Genomic DNA, 14,935 nt, shown 5'->3' on the forward strand with positions numbered 1-14,935 from the left:
GAAAATAGAATCTCAATTTAGCAACACATAGCTAACCTGACAACAACAATCCAAGTTCTGTAGAGAATATAAGCAAGGACAAATGACAAATTCTAGGCTCACACTAATAAAAAATTTTTGACCTAACCAGTGCAATATATTGTGCTCACAACGATGGAAATACCTGCATACAATGACTGCAGCTGCATTTTTCTTCTCAATTCAAACATTGCCTCCACCAATATTGCCTCTATAGATAGCACTGCAAGTAAGCACAAGGAAAAGCATTAGAAGCTAAGGCATACCAAAGTAAACTAATCTAGTGGCAGCTAAGCATTATTACCTAATCTACTGTTTGAGCCAAATCAAGCGAACATTTTTGTTTTTTATTTTCATGAATACCTCCCTATCTATCTCAGATTTGAAGATATTCATAGCATACGCCTTCTCCACATCAGTAAGTTCCATTGCATCAACTTCATCGAGACACTTGTCGACTGAAAATGCTTCGTCTTGTTTCTTCTTTTCATTGAGTGCTTCCATTGTTTTACTTGTTTGCATCTTCTTAAACTGCACAAAACCATCAATAGCAGCATCAATGTGACTTTGCTTACGCTTTCTCCCACCACTCGTTCCTTGCACAGAATCTTGATTGGAAGGTGCAGACTGAGCTTCATTGCGTGCACTTGAGACGTCTAGCCCATCAAAAGTAGCACCTGGACTTGTGCTATCAGACACTGCAATAGGAGCAACTGGAGCAGCTGGAGCAGCCAGAGCAGCCGGAGCAGCTGGAGCAGCAATAGGAACAAGAGGAGCAGGCTGCAAGTGCTCAGTTGATGTGAAGTTTAGATCTCCTGTAGCAACACTTCCTATGCAAAAAAAAAGGAAGATTTACTACTTTTACTAGAAACTGATGGGTGGGCGAAAAATAGGAACACTTCCTATGGTTTAAATCTTGTCTAAACAAGAAAAATAAAGTATAGGATTTGTTGATTTGTATGAGCCTGTGCAAGAATCTGAGCTGTTGAGGAAGGAACTTAGTGTGTAGTTGTTAATACAACTTATTTTTGGAGTTGTGCTCTAGTTCCTTTGATTACTAGGACTTTCTATCATGAAATTATGATGTATTTGTCGGTTCTGTTATGCTCAAGAATTGAACCCCTGCCATTTTTGCACTTCGACATTGTTCTGATTTTACCATTCCCAAGGTGATGATTTGGTTCAAGGAAATGAGTTGGTTGTTTCTGAGGTAACAACCCCTCCTACTACTGGAACCAGACGAAGGAGAAAGAAGTCCTTGGTATGGGAGCACTTCACTATTGAAGCCGTCGTGGGCAGGGCCACAAGGGCTTGCTGCAAGCTCTGCAAGCAAACCTTTGCTTACAGCTCTGGTTCAAAGATTGCTGGGACTAGTCATCGCAAGAGGCACATCACCTTGGGCTCTTATCCTAAGATAAAGAATCAAAAGCAGAGGCTGGCACTGCCTTCAACTGGAGGGACTGATAATGATGGTGAGGGAACTATAGAGCGGCCAACCAAGAGACGCTATAGATATACTGGTTATGCAAATGCTGATCTAACACTATAGTGCTCAGTTGATGTGAACTATAGATCTCCTTATTTCTTTCTTCCTTTTTTTTAACGGTGCGCCTTTGCAGCATATAGGAAAGCAAAGCAAAGGCGAGAAAAAAAGCAGAGAGAGATCGCTCGCTGCGTTTAGAGAGTGGGCGAGTGAGGCTGTGAGAGTGACTAATAAAAACTAACTCTTCCTGTTCAAGTGCAGGCATACTATAACTTAAACTGAAAGCAGTGCACAGTCATACTATCAAGTTAGATGGTGCTTTACTCTCAAGTAGAACAATAAGGCTACATAACCTTAGAGAGAAGTTTCAAATAACATACCAGCATACAATGACGTACAGTCTTCATATAAAGGAAACAGCTTCTTCTGGAACCTAGCCATTTTTCCATTATCCTATTTAATACCAAGACAACAACATAGTTAGTACTTGCAACCAGAATATGGCAACAATTTTTTGGTTCAGTGAAAAAATCTTACATTGATCAGTTTCTTCCATTTTTCTGGTTCCTCAATGACCATGGTCAATGAGCCATTCCAACCAACACCACTATCCTTTAACGCTACATGTATCGCCTTCCAGCTGCCCTTTAGCTCCTTTTCCTTCTCTTGTAGCTGTTGCTTTGTGAAGCATGCTAAAGGATACATTTGGGTAAACTTCTCTGAGATACTTCTCCAACCCTCTCCACTCCATCCATTCTGACCCTTGAACAAGGGGATGTTCACATGGTCCCTCATAATGTCAACAAGCCCTTTCTCATATCTAGAGTTCCATGTAGCCCTTGCCTTCGACATTGCTGCAAGAAATAATTACAGAAATACATAGCTCATAAAATATTATAGAATGTATTGGAGAATTTATTACAGAATGTTGCATCACACAGAAAATGCATAACTCATAACATATTATAGAATGTATTGGAGAATTTATTACAGAATGTTGCATCACATAATGTATTGCAGAAATACATAACTCATAACTCATAAATTACATTCCAAACACTACTATCCTACACATTGTAGGCAGCCCACATCTGATGGGCTATCTGGTCTCGTAGGGTATTTCCATGGTTTGATTCCATTTCACTTGGGTAGTTAGTGTCTCCCTCTGGCATGTCGACATAATTTGATGGGTTGATATTATCAGGTAGGATGTCTAGCCACTCTTCACTTCCATTCAACCCTCTAATGATGTTGTGAAACACAGCAGCAGCTGCTGGAATCATAACTTGAGATTCAATTGGGTAATGTGTCCCCACTTTCAGAATTGGAAACCGCTTTTTGAGAACCCCAAAGGCCCTCTCAATGTGATTTCGAAGAATTGCATGCCGATGATTGAACAATTCCTTGTAGTTGGCATATGCATTTCCCCTCTGGCCACGTCTCCTGAACTCACTGAGATGATACTTAACTCCTCGATAGGGAGCAAGGAATGATGGTGTGTTTGCATATCCACCCTCTACAAGATAGAATTTGCCTACTGGCACAGTAAATCCCTTGCCAAGAGCAGACCGCAACACTCCTGCATCAGATGCGGATCCTTCCCAACCAGATGAGATGAAAGTGAACTTCAAGTCGAAGTCATAGGCAAACATAACATTCTGCGATAGTGTCCCCTTCCTATTTCTATAGGGACTGGCCTTGTCTTGTCCAATTGTGATTGGGACATGCGTACCATCAATAGCGCCGATGCAGTTCTGTAGGTAAGAAAATTTACTAAAAATTTGGATTGTATTTAGGAATGGTATTAAGAAAAGTGTACTGTATGTATTAACTGACCTAAAAGAATGGCATAAATCTAGGGTCACATGTAATCTTCATGTGTGTGTGGCTTGGATTCAGAAGTCTAATGATTTTTTGGGTTAATGTTGGAATGATATTGAAGACATCATATATTTTCCTATGCACTGTCTCACCACTATGTTGAAACTCCTTCTTTAGCCTCTCTGTGCTTGCATTATGAGAGAGCATGAACATAAAAAGACCAAGTTGCTCCTCAATCTTCATACCACGTGTGTCACGCAGCAAGTTCTCGGCCCTGAGAAAGTTTGCTATAGCTCTAAATATTTCAGCCTCCATCCTAAATTCTTCCTTGCACCAATTCTCATGTCCTTCGAGAATCTCTTTAACCTTTTTAGCACCAGGAAGAGAAGAGGTATGCTCAGGTGTTTTCTCTTCATCGAGAAAGGGCATTACAGCAGGGAGAAGAATAAAGAATAGCTCCTTATCTTCTTCTTCCTCTTCCAACAAAAAATTTCTAGCAAGCTCTTCCCAAGAAGCCATCTAGTGTTACATATATGAAATTATATTATTACATATATATAAAATAAAAGGCACAAGGCCAATACTCAAGCACAGCAAGTCATAAGTGTCATATGTAATAAACTCAAGCACATCACAGAAAATAAACTTCAACTATCACTGCCCTAGCTGAGTGACGAGCTGCTCAAGTCTGAAACCTAGAACCAGAAGCCAGTCCCTTCAGCAGCTCCATGATTAACTAGTGGGCGAAAAACATTTACAAGGCTACATGCAGCATCTCAAGTCTACATGGACCCTAACTAACTTTGCCCAGCAACTAGCTAATTACTGTACCTTTGGATAACTAATCATAAGGCTACATGCATCATCTCATCCATACCACAAAGTTCTTTGTACAAAATCACGAACAACTCACATAGTAGCATCAAGAAGTATTAAAAGTCTAAAAAAGTGGAGAAAACATCTAATCATCCAGCAGCACTTAATCATCCAGGCAGCACCTACTCATCCAGGCATGCATGCATTCAATTTTTTTAGAACATGACTAACAACAAAAACGACAGCCAAATTAGGAAAAAACAACAGTGGGGGGAACTAACCTGACACCAGTGTCACCCCGTCCCAAGACGCAGCAGAAAATCACTCCTACAAAAGCATCATGCCCTCATTAGTCGAAGACTCTAACCCTAAGGTTGACTGTTGTAATTGACAAAGTGATTAGTCCTTTCCAAACAGCATTTATACCAGGAAGGAACATCTTAGAAGGTGTGGTGATTTTGCAAGAGGTTTTGCATGAGTTGAGATATAGTAAGCACAAGATTTTCAATTTAACTTAGGGATAAAATTATAGCAACCAGTAAGATTAAAATATCAAAGTCAGAACTTAGATTCATTGTGTCATAAGATATGGCTGCAAGAAGAGCTACTATAGTTTAAGCCAAGGTTTCAACTAAATGCATAATGAAGAATCACAGAGATGCCATGCAAAGAACAAAACTATATGTGATGTGAATAGAAAAATATATAGCTATGTAATTGATAAGTTTATCATATCTAGATACGGACACATATCTATTATACCAATTGTGTTATAAAATGAAATGTGATGGTTAGATCGTTTTGCTGGACAGAATGACATTATAGCAACCTACCTCAAGCAAACTTAGAAGAGCTATCAAGGGTTGGGGGTAGAACTATGACAGTTATCAAAAGAAACTCAAGAAAGATATTATGAAGAGAATAACTATATTAGATGAATAGAGTAACTCAAGAACTTTGGCACAAATAGAATGGATTGAGAGGTATGAAATAGAGAAATCATTACAACAAATCTTGGCTGATGAGGAGATACATTGGCAAAGAAGGGAAGACCCTGAAGAGGTTGATGGCGAACATGCAGACGCAGGCCGAGAGCATCGCCTCCGTGAGGGGCTCCTCAACCGTAGAGACGCAGTCGACGAGGGACACGAGCACCTACCGCTTCCTCTCCACCTCCGGCGAGTCCCTCCCCTGCTCGGCGGCGAAGTCGAACACCACGCAGTAGACATTGAGCTTGCAGAGGAACACGTCCTCCCTGGTCTCCGCCCCGGACGGTGCGGGGAAGGCCGCCGCCGACGAAGCGCTCAGCTCCACCTCCGCCCCATTGGCGGCGCCATGGGACAACGGGGACTTTGCCAGCGGCGAGCCCCCGCCCCTGCCAGATTTGGGGGACTTCTGTGAGATCTTGCCAAGAAACTGCTTCCACATGGCGGCAGGAGACCGTGGGCACCCACAGCTAGCATCAATGACCCATTTTAGGAACCCATGGCTGGCCGAGCCACGGACAACTACCGACCACCCGCTACTGAGCGGCAAATCTTGCACAGCAAAGAATCGTGCAGCGGTCGGATCAAGAACCCTAGATGCGGTGCAGGGAGATGCAAGTGGAAGCGAGCTCACCTGCGGAGACATAGATGCTAGTGCCGCAAGGTGATGGCGACGGAGGAGAAGTCGAGGCCGGAGGAGCCGAGGCGATGACGGAGAGTCGAGGTGAGGCTGGAGGAGCTGAGGCGATGACGGAGAGTTGAGTCGAGGTGAAGGGTCACGAGAGGGAAAGGGAAGGGAACGATGCCCCATGTCTGGAGGCCAGGTAGGTTTCCCCGTCAAAACCCGGCTCCCGCGGGGCCAAAACACCCGTGTGGAGAGCTTCCAAATGGACTCAAGCCGTGACACGTGGGAAATTACCGCGTGGGTTTCCAGCCCTGGAAAAATGATGAGACCCCCGTGGGGAAAGCTGCTTCCAAAGTAGGCCCTAGCGGGAAAAACTTTTGTCAAAAAAAACTGAAAGGGAAACACCTGAATAATTGGAGTCGAAGAATGCAACATATCATGTACAAATTAATCAACCTGTGTAAACTTAAAAACTACCGATTAGAACCACTAGATGCTGATCCAATTGATAGGGTGAGAGGGCTTAAGCGCAAAAAAAAGGCCGACGGGTGGGGAGCTTAAGCACAAAAAATCCCACCTCTCATGTCTCACGCGCGGCCCGTCCCCCGCCACACCGCACCCCCTGTCCTCCACCATGCCCAGTTCCCCCACCGCGCCCTGTTCCCCACCACGCTCCTGTCTCAAAAGCACAAAACACTTTCAAGCGCAACATCACAAAAATATGTAAACTATATAGTGCAACATCGGGATATAAATACTGCAACATCGCAAACTATTTAGTGCAACATCAAAAATTATGTACTGCAACATCACAAATTATGTGATGCAACATTGAAAAATTTGTACTACAACATCTCAAACGTTAGTACTGCAACGTCACAAAATCAACCATGAAACATGAAAATGAAAACATCTCAAAATTACCTTTCATTGCTGCAACATTTGAAAAGGGTAATTTCAACAATTAAGATCCCCTGTTGCAACAATTCCATCATTAGAACTTCCTTTCTGCAACACATGAAATCACCTGTTGCAACTTTAAAAAATCATCTGTTGCAACATCCCAAAAATCCTCCTTGTAACATGGAGAAATAGCAAAAAGGCATACAAACAGCAAGGGGATGGGTTCGAGGTGCAGGCTGCTCCACAGAGGTTGCTGGAACCCTAGTGTAACACCATCGGTGTCACATAGTGAATCACTTGCTAAAATATATCATGAGCATCATGCTAAAGTGATATTGCATGTGGTGAGATGAATAGGTAAAGCACTGTAACTAAAACGAGCCGTAAAACATAAAACAAAAAGCTAATTCACGATTTATAAAGTTTGCAAGTAGAGATGTTAACTAATTTTTATTGAACAAAAAATATTATAAAACATATATGTGACACCTTAATAAAGTTTGAAGTACACATTTTGTAGAAGATAGTGCACCTTTTATTTTAACAAGCTAATAGTGCTAGCTAACATTTCTAATAGAATGGAAATCGAATTTGAAGCAAATCCAACTCAAGACTTCGTCAATTTCTTAAGTTTGAAAATAAATTGACAAAGCTATTTTTGGTAATTTATTCTGTAAAAATTGAGTTTAGGAGTGCGTCGTTCTTTAGCTCTTGTTGATAGCCTAAGGTGCCCTCTTTAGAGTAGCAAAGGTGGTTTAGGGATTGGATCAATTGTGTAGTTGTTTTGAATGCTTTAAATTCCGTGCACAACGTGTTCTCGTGCTGTTTTTCCCAGGTGGATGCGATCACCATGCAGAGCGGCCTCGACATCGTGGTGCTCGGTGCGCGCAAGCACGCGCGTGGCTGTACGCTGGCCGGTCGGAGCTGCCCGCGCTCTGGCCGCATCACTGGCCACCTTAGGCTATCACCTCGTGGAGCCATGGCTGCCTGACTCGCCACGTCACGCTGCCCCCGCCTACTGCTGTTGCGGCGCGTTGCTACAGCCCTCTGTGCCATGCCACAATAATGCCGCTATTGGTGCCGTCGCATCGCTGCGCTGCGCTGCGCCGCTGGCTCGCCTGGATGCTACACGCACGAGGCCGAACCGCCGTCGCCATGCCATTTATGGCACTGTGGCGCGCGGGCCACGCTGACCTCGAGCGTGTGTCATTGGCTAGTGCCGACCATGGTCGCTCCGGTCGTGTCGACCGTGTCCCACAAAGCAAGCATAGACCGATCCTTGACTACGTCCCCACCGTCTCCTGCCCCTCCCCTGTCCTTTTCTTTGCCGCCGCCGCCGAGCCACGCCAGCCCGCCTGCATGCGAGAAGCCATCCCCCATCAATTCCACGTGCCTGCACCTGCGCTCTCACGTCCTCTCGCTGTCCGCCCCACCTAGACTTGAACCATGTAAGGCCAAAGTCCAATTTGGAGCTTCGCCCCGCCACCATGCCGTTAAGACCCATCACCGCCCTCACCATGGCCAGCCCCCTCCTCAACGTCTCGAGCCAAATTAGCTGCACCACTAGCCCCGCCTAGAACCCCTCCTCATCGTGCGCACCTAAGCCGCACATCTAGCGTTGCCTCCTTGCCGCTGGTATGGCCGTGTCGCTGCAGTTCGCCATCGAGCTCACCGCGTGCACACAGTCAGGCTCGCTTGGGGCATCTCCGGCCAAATGTAACACCCTAAAATTTGCCTCTTTTGAAAATAGGTTTAAAATAATTTATTTATGAATTTTGTGCTCATGACAATGTGGGAAATACCAATTTTTCATTAAATTAAAACTCATCATAAGGTAGCAACATATTTGTGCATACATGAATGTGCATTTGTTTCTTTAAATTGTGTGGATTTGATTCAAATTGAAAACATTCAAAATGCTTTTGAAAAATAAATTTGAAAATGGCTTTGAAGTAAAAGAAAAGAGGAAAAAGGGAATTGGAAAATAAAAAAATTTAAAAAGGTGAAAAATTTTATTTTTGGAGAACTTACCAAAATTTCTTATTCTTAATTAAGTTGAAAAGTGTATTTGAAACTCTATTCAAATTTGAAATAGGTTTTGAAATAAAAGAAAAGGAATTTTCCTCCTTCCCTCTCTCTCTCTTGGGCTGTAATCCAACCTGTTAGCTGGCCTGTTCTCCCTCTCCCGGCCCAGCTACTCCCGCTCCCGGTGGCCCATCCGCTCTCTTCCCCTCTTCCCCGCTACGACGTGGCCTAGTATGCCCATCGGCCCAGCCCCGTCACCAGCAGAGTGCTCGCTCCCCTTTCCTCTCCTCTCTCTGGCACCTTGACCCCGCCCTTGAGCTGCTGACGAACTGGGTCCACCCATTAGCTCTGCCTCCTACCTCGGCTCATCGTTGAAACAGACTCGTGCAGAGGCCGTGTCCGCCCCGTCCACGCCCCCTCTCGCCCTTAGCAGTACCGAGCCCTTAAATTGCAGCCTCCCCATGGCCCTGTCGTCCCCCACCGAGGCCTAGGACCACCAGCCATGCCGTCTATGCCCTAGCGCCGCCCCCCATTCTGCCGAGAAGAAGCCATCACCACTGGGTCATCATGCCGTCCCTTCGTCACGGTAAGCACGTCCTAGAGCTTCTAGCCAAGCTCTCTAACCCGTACAACCCCTTTGCTCCCTCTGTTTCCCTCTATGCTAACTTGTTCCGTGTAGCAGTTGCTCTACCGCCGCCATAGATCGTCGCCAGCTTGCTTTGCTCATTTATAGCTGCTGTAAGTGGCCGAATTGAGTTTGGCGCCTCCCAATCTTGCTCCTTGTGCCAAACTCCGAGTCCAATTTAGCCCCTAGTTGTTTTCCCCAAAATCTCCGACGAGAAATCCTCCATGCCAGTTGAATCGCCGACGTCGGCTATAGTGCCGGTCACTTCTTCCCCTCCCAATCAATTTTAGTCGTCCGATCTGAGATATGTGGCCCAGATTAAAAGATACCCTTTCGCTGGTATTTTTAACAAAGAGCCCCTCTAGTTTTCTGTTTTCAAACCCACGGTCCAAAGCACAATCACATATTACGTTTTCTTCTTTGGAAAGCGTAGTTTCTTCAGTTTAGATCCAAAATACGTTTTCACTTATTTACAGTTTTGCCACTAATCTTGTTTTAGCCATAAAATTTCCGTTTTAACTCCGATTTGATCCGTTCAACTTACGTTAGGTTCGTATTTATATTGTCTATGTGTTCAAACTACTGTTATATATGTTTTAAACTTTTAAAATTTGAGGTTAGATTTAATCTATTATTTTATTATAGAAAATCTTGTTTAATTCATATCTTCTACGTTTTAGCCCCGTTTTGACCCGTTTAAGTTGCGTTGGATTTGTAACGACATAATCTATGCGTTAGTAATAATTTTTACTCTGTTATTTACTCTGGAATTTTAGGGTTTAAGCTCTAACATGAATAATAATTATGCAACTGGATTTTATAAATAAAATATGATTTGTTTTACTTTAGTTTTATAATTCAAATCTAAATTTGACTTAATTCAATTTATATAAGCTTTTATATAGTTAAAACACATGAAGCTTAGAGTTTTATATTTTCTCTTATGAGTAGATCTTTCGGTAGCCGTTTCTTTTAAACCGTAGCTTCGATTAGTGTGTCCCTCGCGTCTGTGTGTTCGTAGCAATGCGTAAAATCGTATTTTAAACTCTTTTACTTATTTTTTATGTTTGGTGTATTATTCTAATTTAGTCCTATTGTTTGCTTCATGTATGATTGAATGGATGTTTGTGTGGTGCTTTATGATCTTGTCCAGTCGGTGAGCTATACGTGGTGAATCTAGAAGCAGATCTTTAAAGTTTTGGACTTGAAGAAGGATCAGAGTTATAAGGCAAGTATAGCATGTGATCTTCCTTGTTCTCCTATACACCTTTAATCATTTAATTCATGCTGCATGTGTCTACCTTGATTACCACTAAGGATTTTCTAGTCTTTTGTACTTGTACCTTGATACCTATGGGGTTTTGCATTAGGTAATATGATGCTAGTGCTCAAACTAAAGCCATGATCTTGTAACTTAACTAATGGTATATGTAATAAACATTAAAAGATGCTTTTTAGCAACATGGAATCAGGGGGCTAGAGCATTGGGCTATTTATGGTGCTCTAGATTCCTCTCCATAAGGACTTATCTGTAAGTGATTATCTAGGACTTATAGTACAGCTGTGAGGGCTATATGGCTCTGGCTTTAGCTTAGTATGAGGACCTTTTCTAGCTTGTTAGTGGTTACCTTTATGGCGCAAGAGGGGCTCCGATTTGTCTGATCTCGGCCTACCAAGAGGGTGCACTTTGGTTTCTTTGTATTTTGTTAGTCACTCCTTGGAGGGGGGTTCATGCTTATTAATAGGGAAACCTTAGCGGCGCTAACTTGTTAGACGAACCTTTGAAAGGCTTCATAGTGAACCCTATCGACCTTCCTAGGTTATGGGTTAAGAGGCTAGGTACCTCGGGCGAAAGGGTAAATCATGATTTATAGTGAAAGTGTACAACCTCTGTAGTGTGTAAAACTGGTATATTAGCCGTGCTCATGGTCACGAGCGGCCTTGGAACCCTTATAGAATAGATGATGAACACTGATGATAAAGATGCTCATTAATATTTAATTGTTTATGCTATTCATTATTCATGTTTACCTGATCATGTGATTATATGGGCTTGTGATAAACTTGTTGCTACCCCTTTGCTAAAATTATGACATTTAAAAGCTAATCGCAGTAAAACCAGTGTTAGCCTTTTGAGCCTCATGAATCCCATGTTATATTTGTTGAGTACGACATATACTTACGCTTGGTTTACTTTTTAAATCTTTGAAAAGATCCCGGATGGGTACCAGATTGCTAGAGTTTGGAGGAATTATGCTTGTGATCAATCAGTCAGTTGTCCCTATAGAATTAGAGTCTTCACCCGAAGATCGGAGTTGTCTTTCTGTTGTTTAATGTCTAAGGTTATATGCTTTATACTAAGTATGTTATATATTAAGCATTGTCTATTGATATTACCTTAATTTATAGCTATATGTGAGATTTGACTTCCTAGGCTCATATATGGTGTGTACCTGGTTTTGTCCTTAAAATTAGGTGCTACACTGAACCATCACCTCTGCTAGGTCAATGGTGAGTCCCTATTGCTCACCCGCTATCCCTACTGCCTTGTTAATACTGTGGCTCACCGGAACATTGTCGCCATTGTCATAGGGTGCCTGCCGTCATGGAGAGGCCCTTTTACTACATCTTAGTTCGTGTAGCCACCACCCATCGCTTCACGTCAAACCCTAGGTGAGCGTCGGCCTCATAGATAGGTCAGCATGGGTCCCATGTAGCCAGCGCAAGCGCCAGTGCCACCGCTTGCCACACCGACGCGCGAGGGGATGGTCGAGGACCATATTATGGTAAAGGAGGGAGATTACGAGGGTGTTCTTGCAAAGTTGTTGTCTATAGGAATAGTGCGAACAACGCCAGCATGCGGGTTATCTCCCACCGTGGGCTGGCCAGTGTGCGTGGGCCGCGCCTGCGCGCGCACTACGTGCAAGTGGGTCGAGACCGCGTGGTTGTGGGCGGCGCTGGTGAATTCATTTTTTCTTTTCTTAAGGAATTAGAAATAGCTTTATGTTTTAATTTCTAAACTAAACTTTGAAAATTAATATCAATTCGCATAGGTATCCAAAAATTGTGAAATAAATTTTGTTGTGTTCTTAAAAATGTTGTCTATCTGATGGTATGACTAGACTATGCAGGTCTGAGTTGATGCTAAGGCTTATTAAATCATTTGAGAGTGTTTAACATTATTTAGGTTAATATTTGTAGGAATTTTTGTGGCAAATTGGTAATAGTTTTGTTCATGAATTTTTTTACAATAGGTTCATTATATTATTGTGTGCTCACTGTAATTTTTGTGGCCCTAGAATAGACTGAGAAATAAGGTAGTTAGGTGCTCCTTGTTTTAATATACATTAAATCATTAATAAAAGAAGAAATGTATTTTAGTTGCTAAGATAATACTTGAATGTTTCATACCTATTTTGTGGAAAGGATGGGTATCTTAGCATCTTAGTCATTAGAGTTAGCTTAGTAGCTTGGTAGAGTATTGTTATTTTAAGAGTTGTTGTTGTCGTAATACTAAGTGTTGCATCATCATTGCATGCATGAAGAGAATGAGTTGGTGGAGTTTGTGACCGCCGGAGAATAGGAGTACGATGAGGTGATCGAAGAGTACAAGTAGAAGATTCTTATACAGGAGGGAGCCCTAGAGCCACCAGTGACTAACTTTGCTGACACCCCGCCTGCCCAAGGCAAGCTCTGGTGCATAACCCTTATTTTGAAAGATTACTAGATATATATATATATGATGTGCATTTATGTTATAGGATTTATATTGAAACTACTTGCATAGATAACCTACCGATGAGTCCTACTAGCATAGGTCGAGTAGCTGCTATGCTTGGGCTATCGGTAGCGTGAGTAACCTATCGTAACTCATAATAGGTGATTTTTATTACTCTGATGATAAAATCATGAAAGGAAATAGAGACCGGGCAGGGATATGATACAGGTATTGATGGGTGTAATAGGTTGTATCCTGTGGCCAACGGGGCATAGCTTGGTTACACTATTTTCCTTATCTGTTTTGTTTAAGGACCGTCCGATGCTATGGATTCTAGTTAGGTCACAGACTTATTATTCTAAGCACATACTTGCTTATGGGAGTAGGAAGGCTCGTTGCTCTCTTGTCGTGGGTTCTAGCTCTTTTCGGACTGACTGATTGGAGGCGGGGATGATGGAGGTCTAAGCACCACACTGAGTCCGGGACTTGGAGTCCAAGTTTGGGGTACCCAGCTGGGATACATTAGTTCGTGAATCACCGTGTGATACGATTTGGCTTGGCTATGATCTAGCACCGTAGTAATAACTATAAGATGAAAGATGGTGAAATGGATCTGATTGCTGTACTCTTGCTTGAAAGTAGAACAAGTGCTTACATAGAATGGTTAGCTAATGAACTAATCATGACTGCTAATAAAACACCTACATAAGGATTCACTACTAGTATTGCTTTTCGCAAAAAGGAAACCTAGCAAACCATAAAGATTATCATATCCTATGGAGTCAGGAAATTATTCCCACTAGTCGGGTAAGTCTTGCGAGTACATTGTGTACTCAGGGTTTATTTACCCCTGTTGTAGGTGTAGCTTGAGGAGTGGCTGTTGTGTGGAGGATTCTTCTGGTGGACATAGACGGATCCTTGTATCTTATCATTAGATGTTTATTTCAATTTCGCTATTTAAATTTCACACTCTAAACTTGGTATTATAATAATGTATTTCTAAGAACCCTGGTTGTATGAAATGGACTAAGTATTGTAAGCTCGTTCTCATTATTGGATCCTAGATGAAAAATATGGATTTTTTGAGTTCTCCCTTAGGGTGTGCTCGACGGAACCGTCCGATGTAGCCAACTTTTGGGGTGCTTAGTGTCTAGTGGAAGACGAGCGCCTTTGAAAGTGTGCTATTTTGGGCGATTCTGCCATAGGTGGTATCAGAGCCAATAATGAGTTTATGAGTTTCATAACTCTTTTCAAAACCTAAAATTTGACCAACAAAAGTTTTACGAAAAGTATGATTCGATAAAATTATGTAAATAAGTATAAGCCCTAGCAATATGGTTTATCTAGGATAGTGGCACTGGTTTTATCTAACCAAAGTTTCTGTAGGTACACTAACTTACGTTGCATAAGAATTGACTAGAATGCGGTAATGAGTGTACGATGTGCCAAAATTTTTTGCGAATGCTGATATATTCCGGCTTGAGTGAACGTATAGGTCGATGCATGATCATGATAGGGGAATCTTGTTAATTGATCCTCCCCCGCACGTATAATTTTGGTTAGTGAATTAATCTAATAACTAAAAAAGAATGATTCGTCTAAAAGCCCTATCATTTCTCTAAGTTTCTTGTTCCTAATCTAGAAGGTTGTCCCTAATGGTTGGTTCTTATCTATTATAGATGAACCTAAGGTCTGGTTGGGGGAGTACCAACACTGGGCCAGACCAGGGTGATAATGGTTGCGGTGAGGACAATGGCAACACCAATGGGGACAGCCATGAGGCCCCACTTCTGGCTCCTCCTCCTCCACCACCACCACCACCTCCGATGACCCATGCGAAGATGATGGCGAAGATGTTGGCTGCTTGGTGTGAGTCCACCTGTGCCTTGGAGATGCTTGCCCAGGCTATTGGTGG

General features: G+C 42.6%; 1 protein-coding gene and 1 pseudogene across 1 annotated transcript; both read right to left on the reverse strand.

Annotated features, from left to right (window-relative positions):
- Positions 1-327: 327 nt before the first annotated feature.
- Positions 328-2,441, reverse strand: LOC136507900 (uncharacterized). Its single transcript, XM_066502493.1, has 3 exons — positions 2,039-2,441; positions 1,882-1,954; positions 328-848 (listed from the first exon to the last, which is right to left on the reverse strand). Exons 1-3 carry the CDS (start codon positions 2,351-2,353, stop codon positions 328-330), a joined length of 909 nt encoding a protein of 302 aa, XP_066358590.1. The 5' UTR covers positions 2,354-2,441.
- A 127-nt stretch (positions 2,442-2,568) lies between these two features.
- LOC136506646 (uncharacterized) lies at positions 2,569-3,841 on the reverse strand (annotated as a pseudogene).
- Positions 3,842-14,935: the final 11,094 nt, after the last annotated feature.

Source organism: Miscanthus floridulus, chromosome 15, assembly GCF_019320115.1.
Source record: "Miscanthus floridulus cultivar M001 chromosome 15, ASM1932011v1, whole genome shotgun sequence".
Taxonomy (NCBI): Eukaryota; Viridiplantae; Streptophyta; class Magnoliopsida; order Poales; family Poaceae; genus Miscanthus; species Miscanthus floridulus.

Bases quoted from the DNA above. Each gene is read 5' to 3' on its own strand.
- LOC136507900 (XM_066502493.1), bottom strand. From the start codon at position 2,353: ATGTCGAAGGCAAGGGCTACATGGAACTCTAGATATGAGAAAGGGCTT. The intron at 1,955-2,038 runs GTAAGATTTTTT...GGTATTAAATAG, and splicing joins AATGGAAGAAACTGATCAAT to GATAATGGAAAAATGGCTAG. The intron at 849-1,881 runs GTATGTTATTTG...TTTTTTGCATAG, and splicing joins CTGTACGTCATTGTATGCTG to GAAGTGTTGCTACAGGAGAT.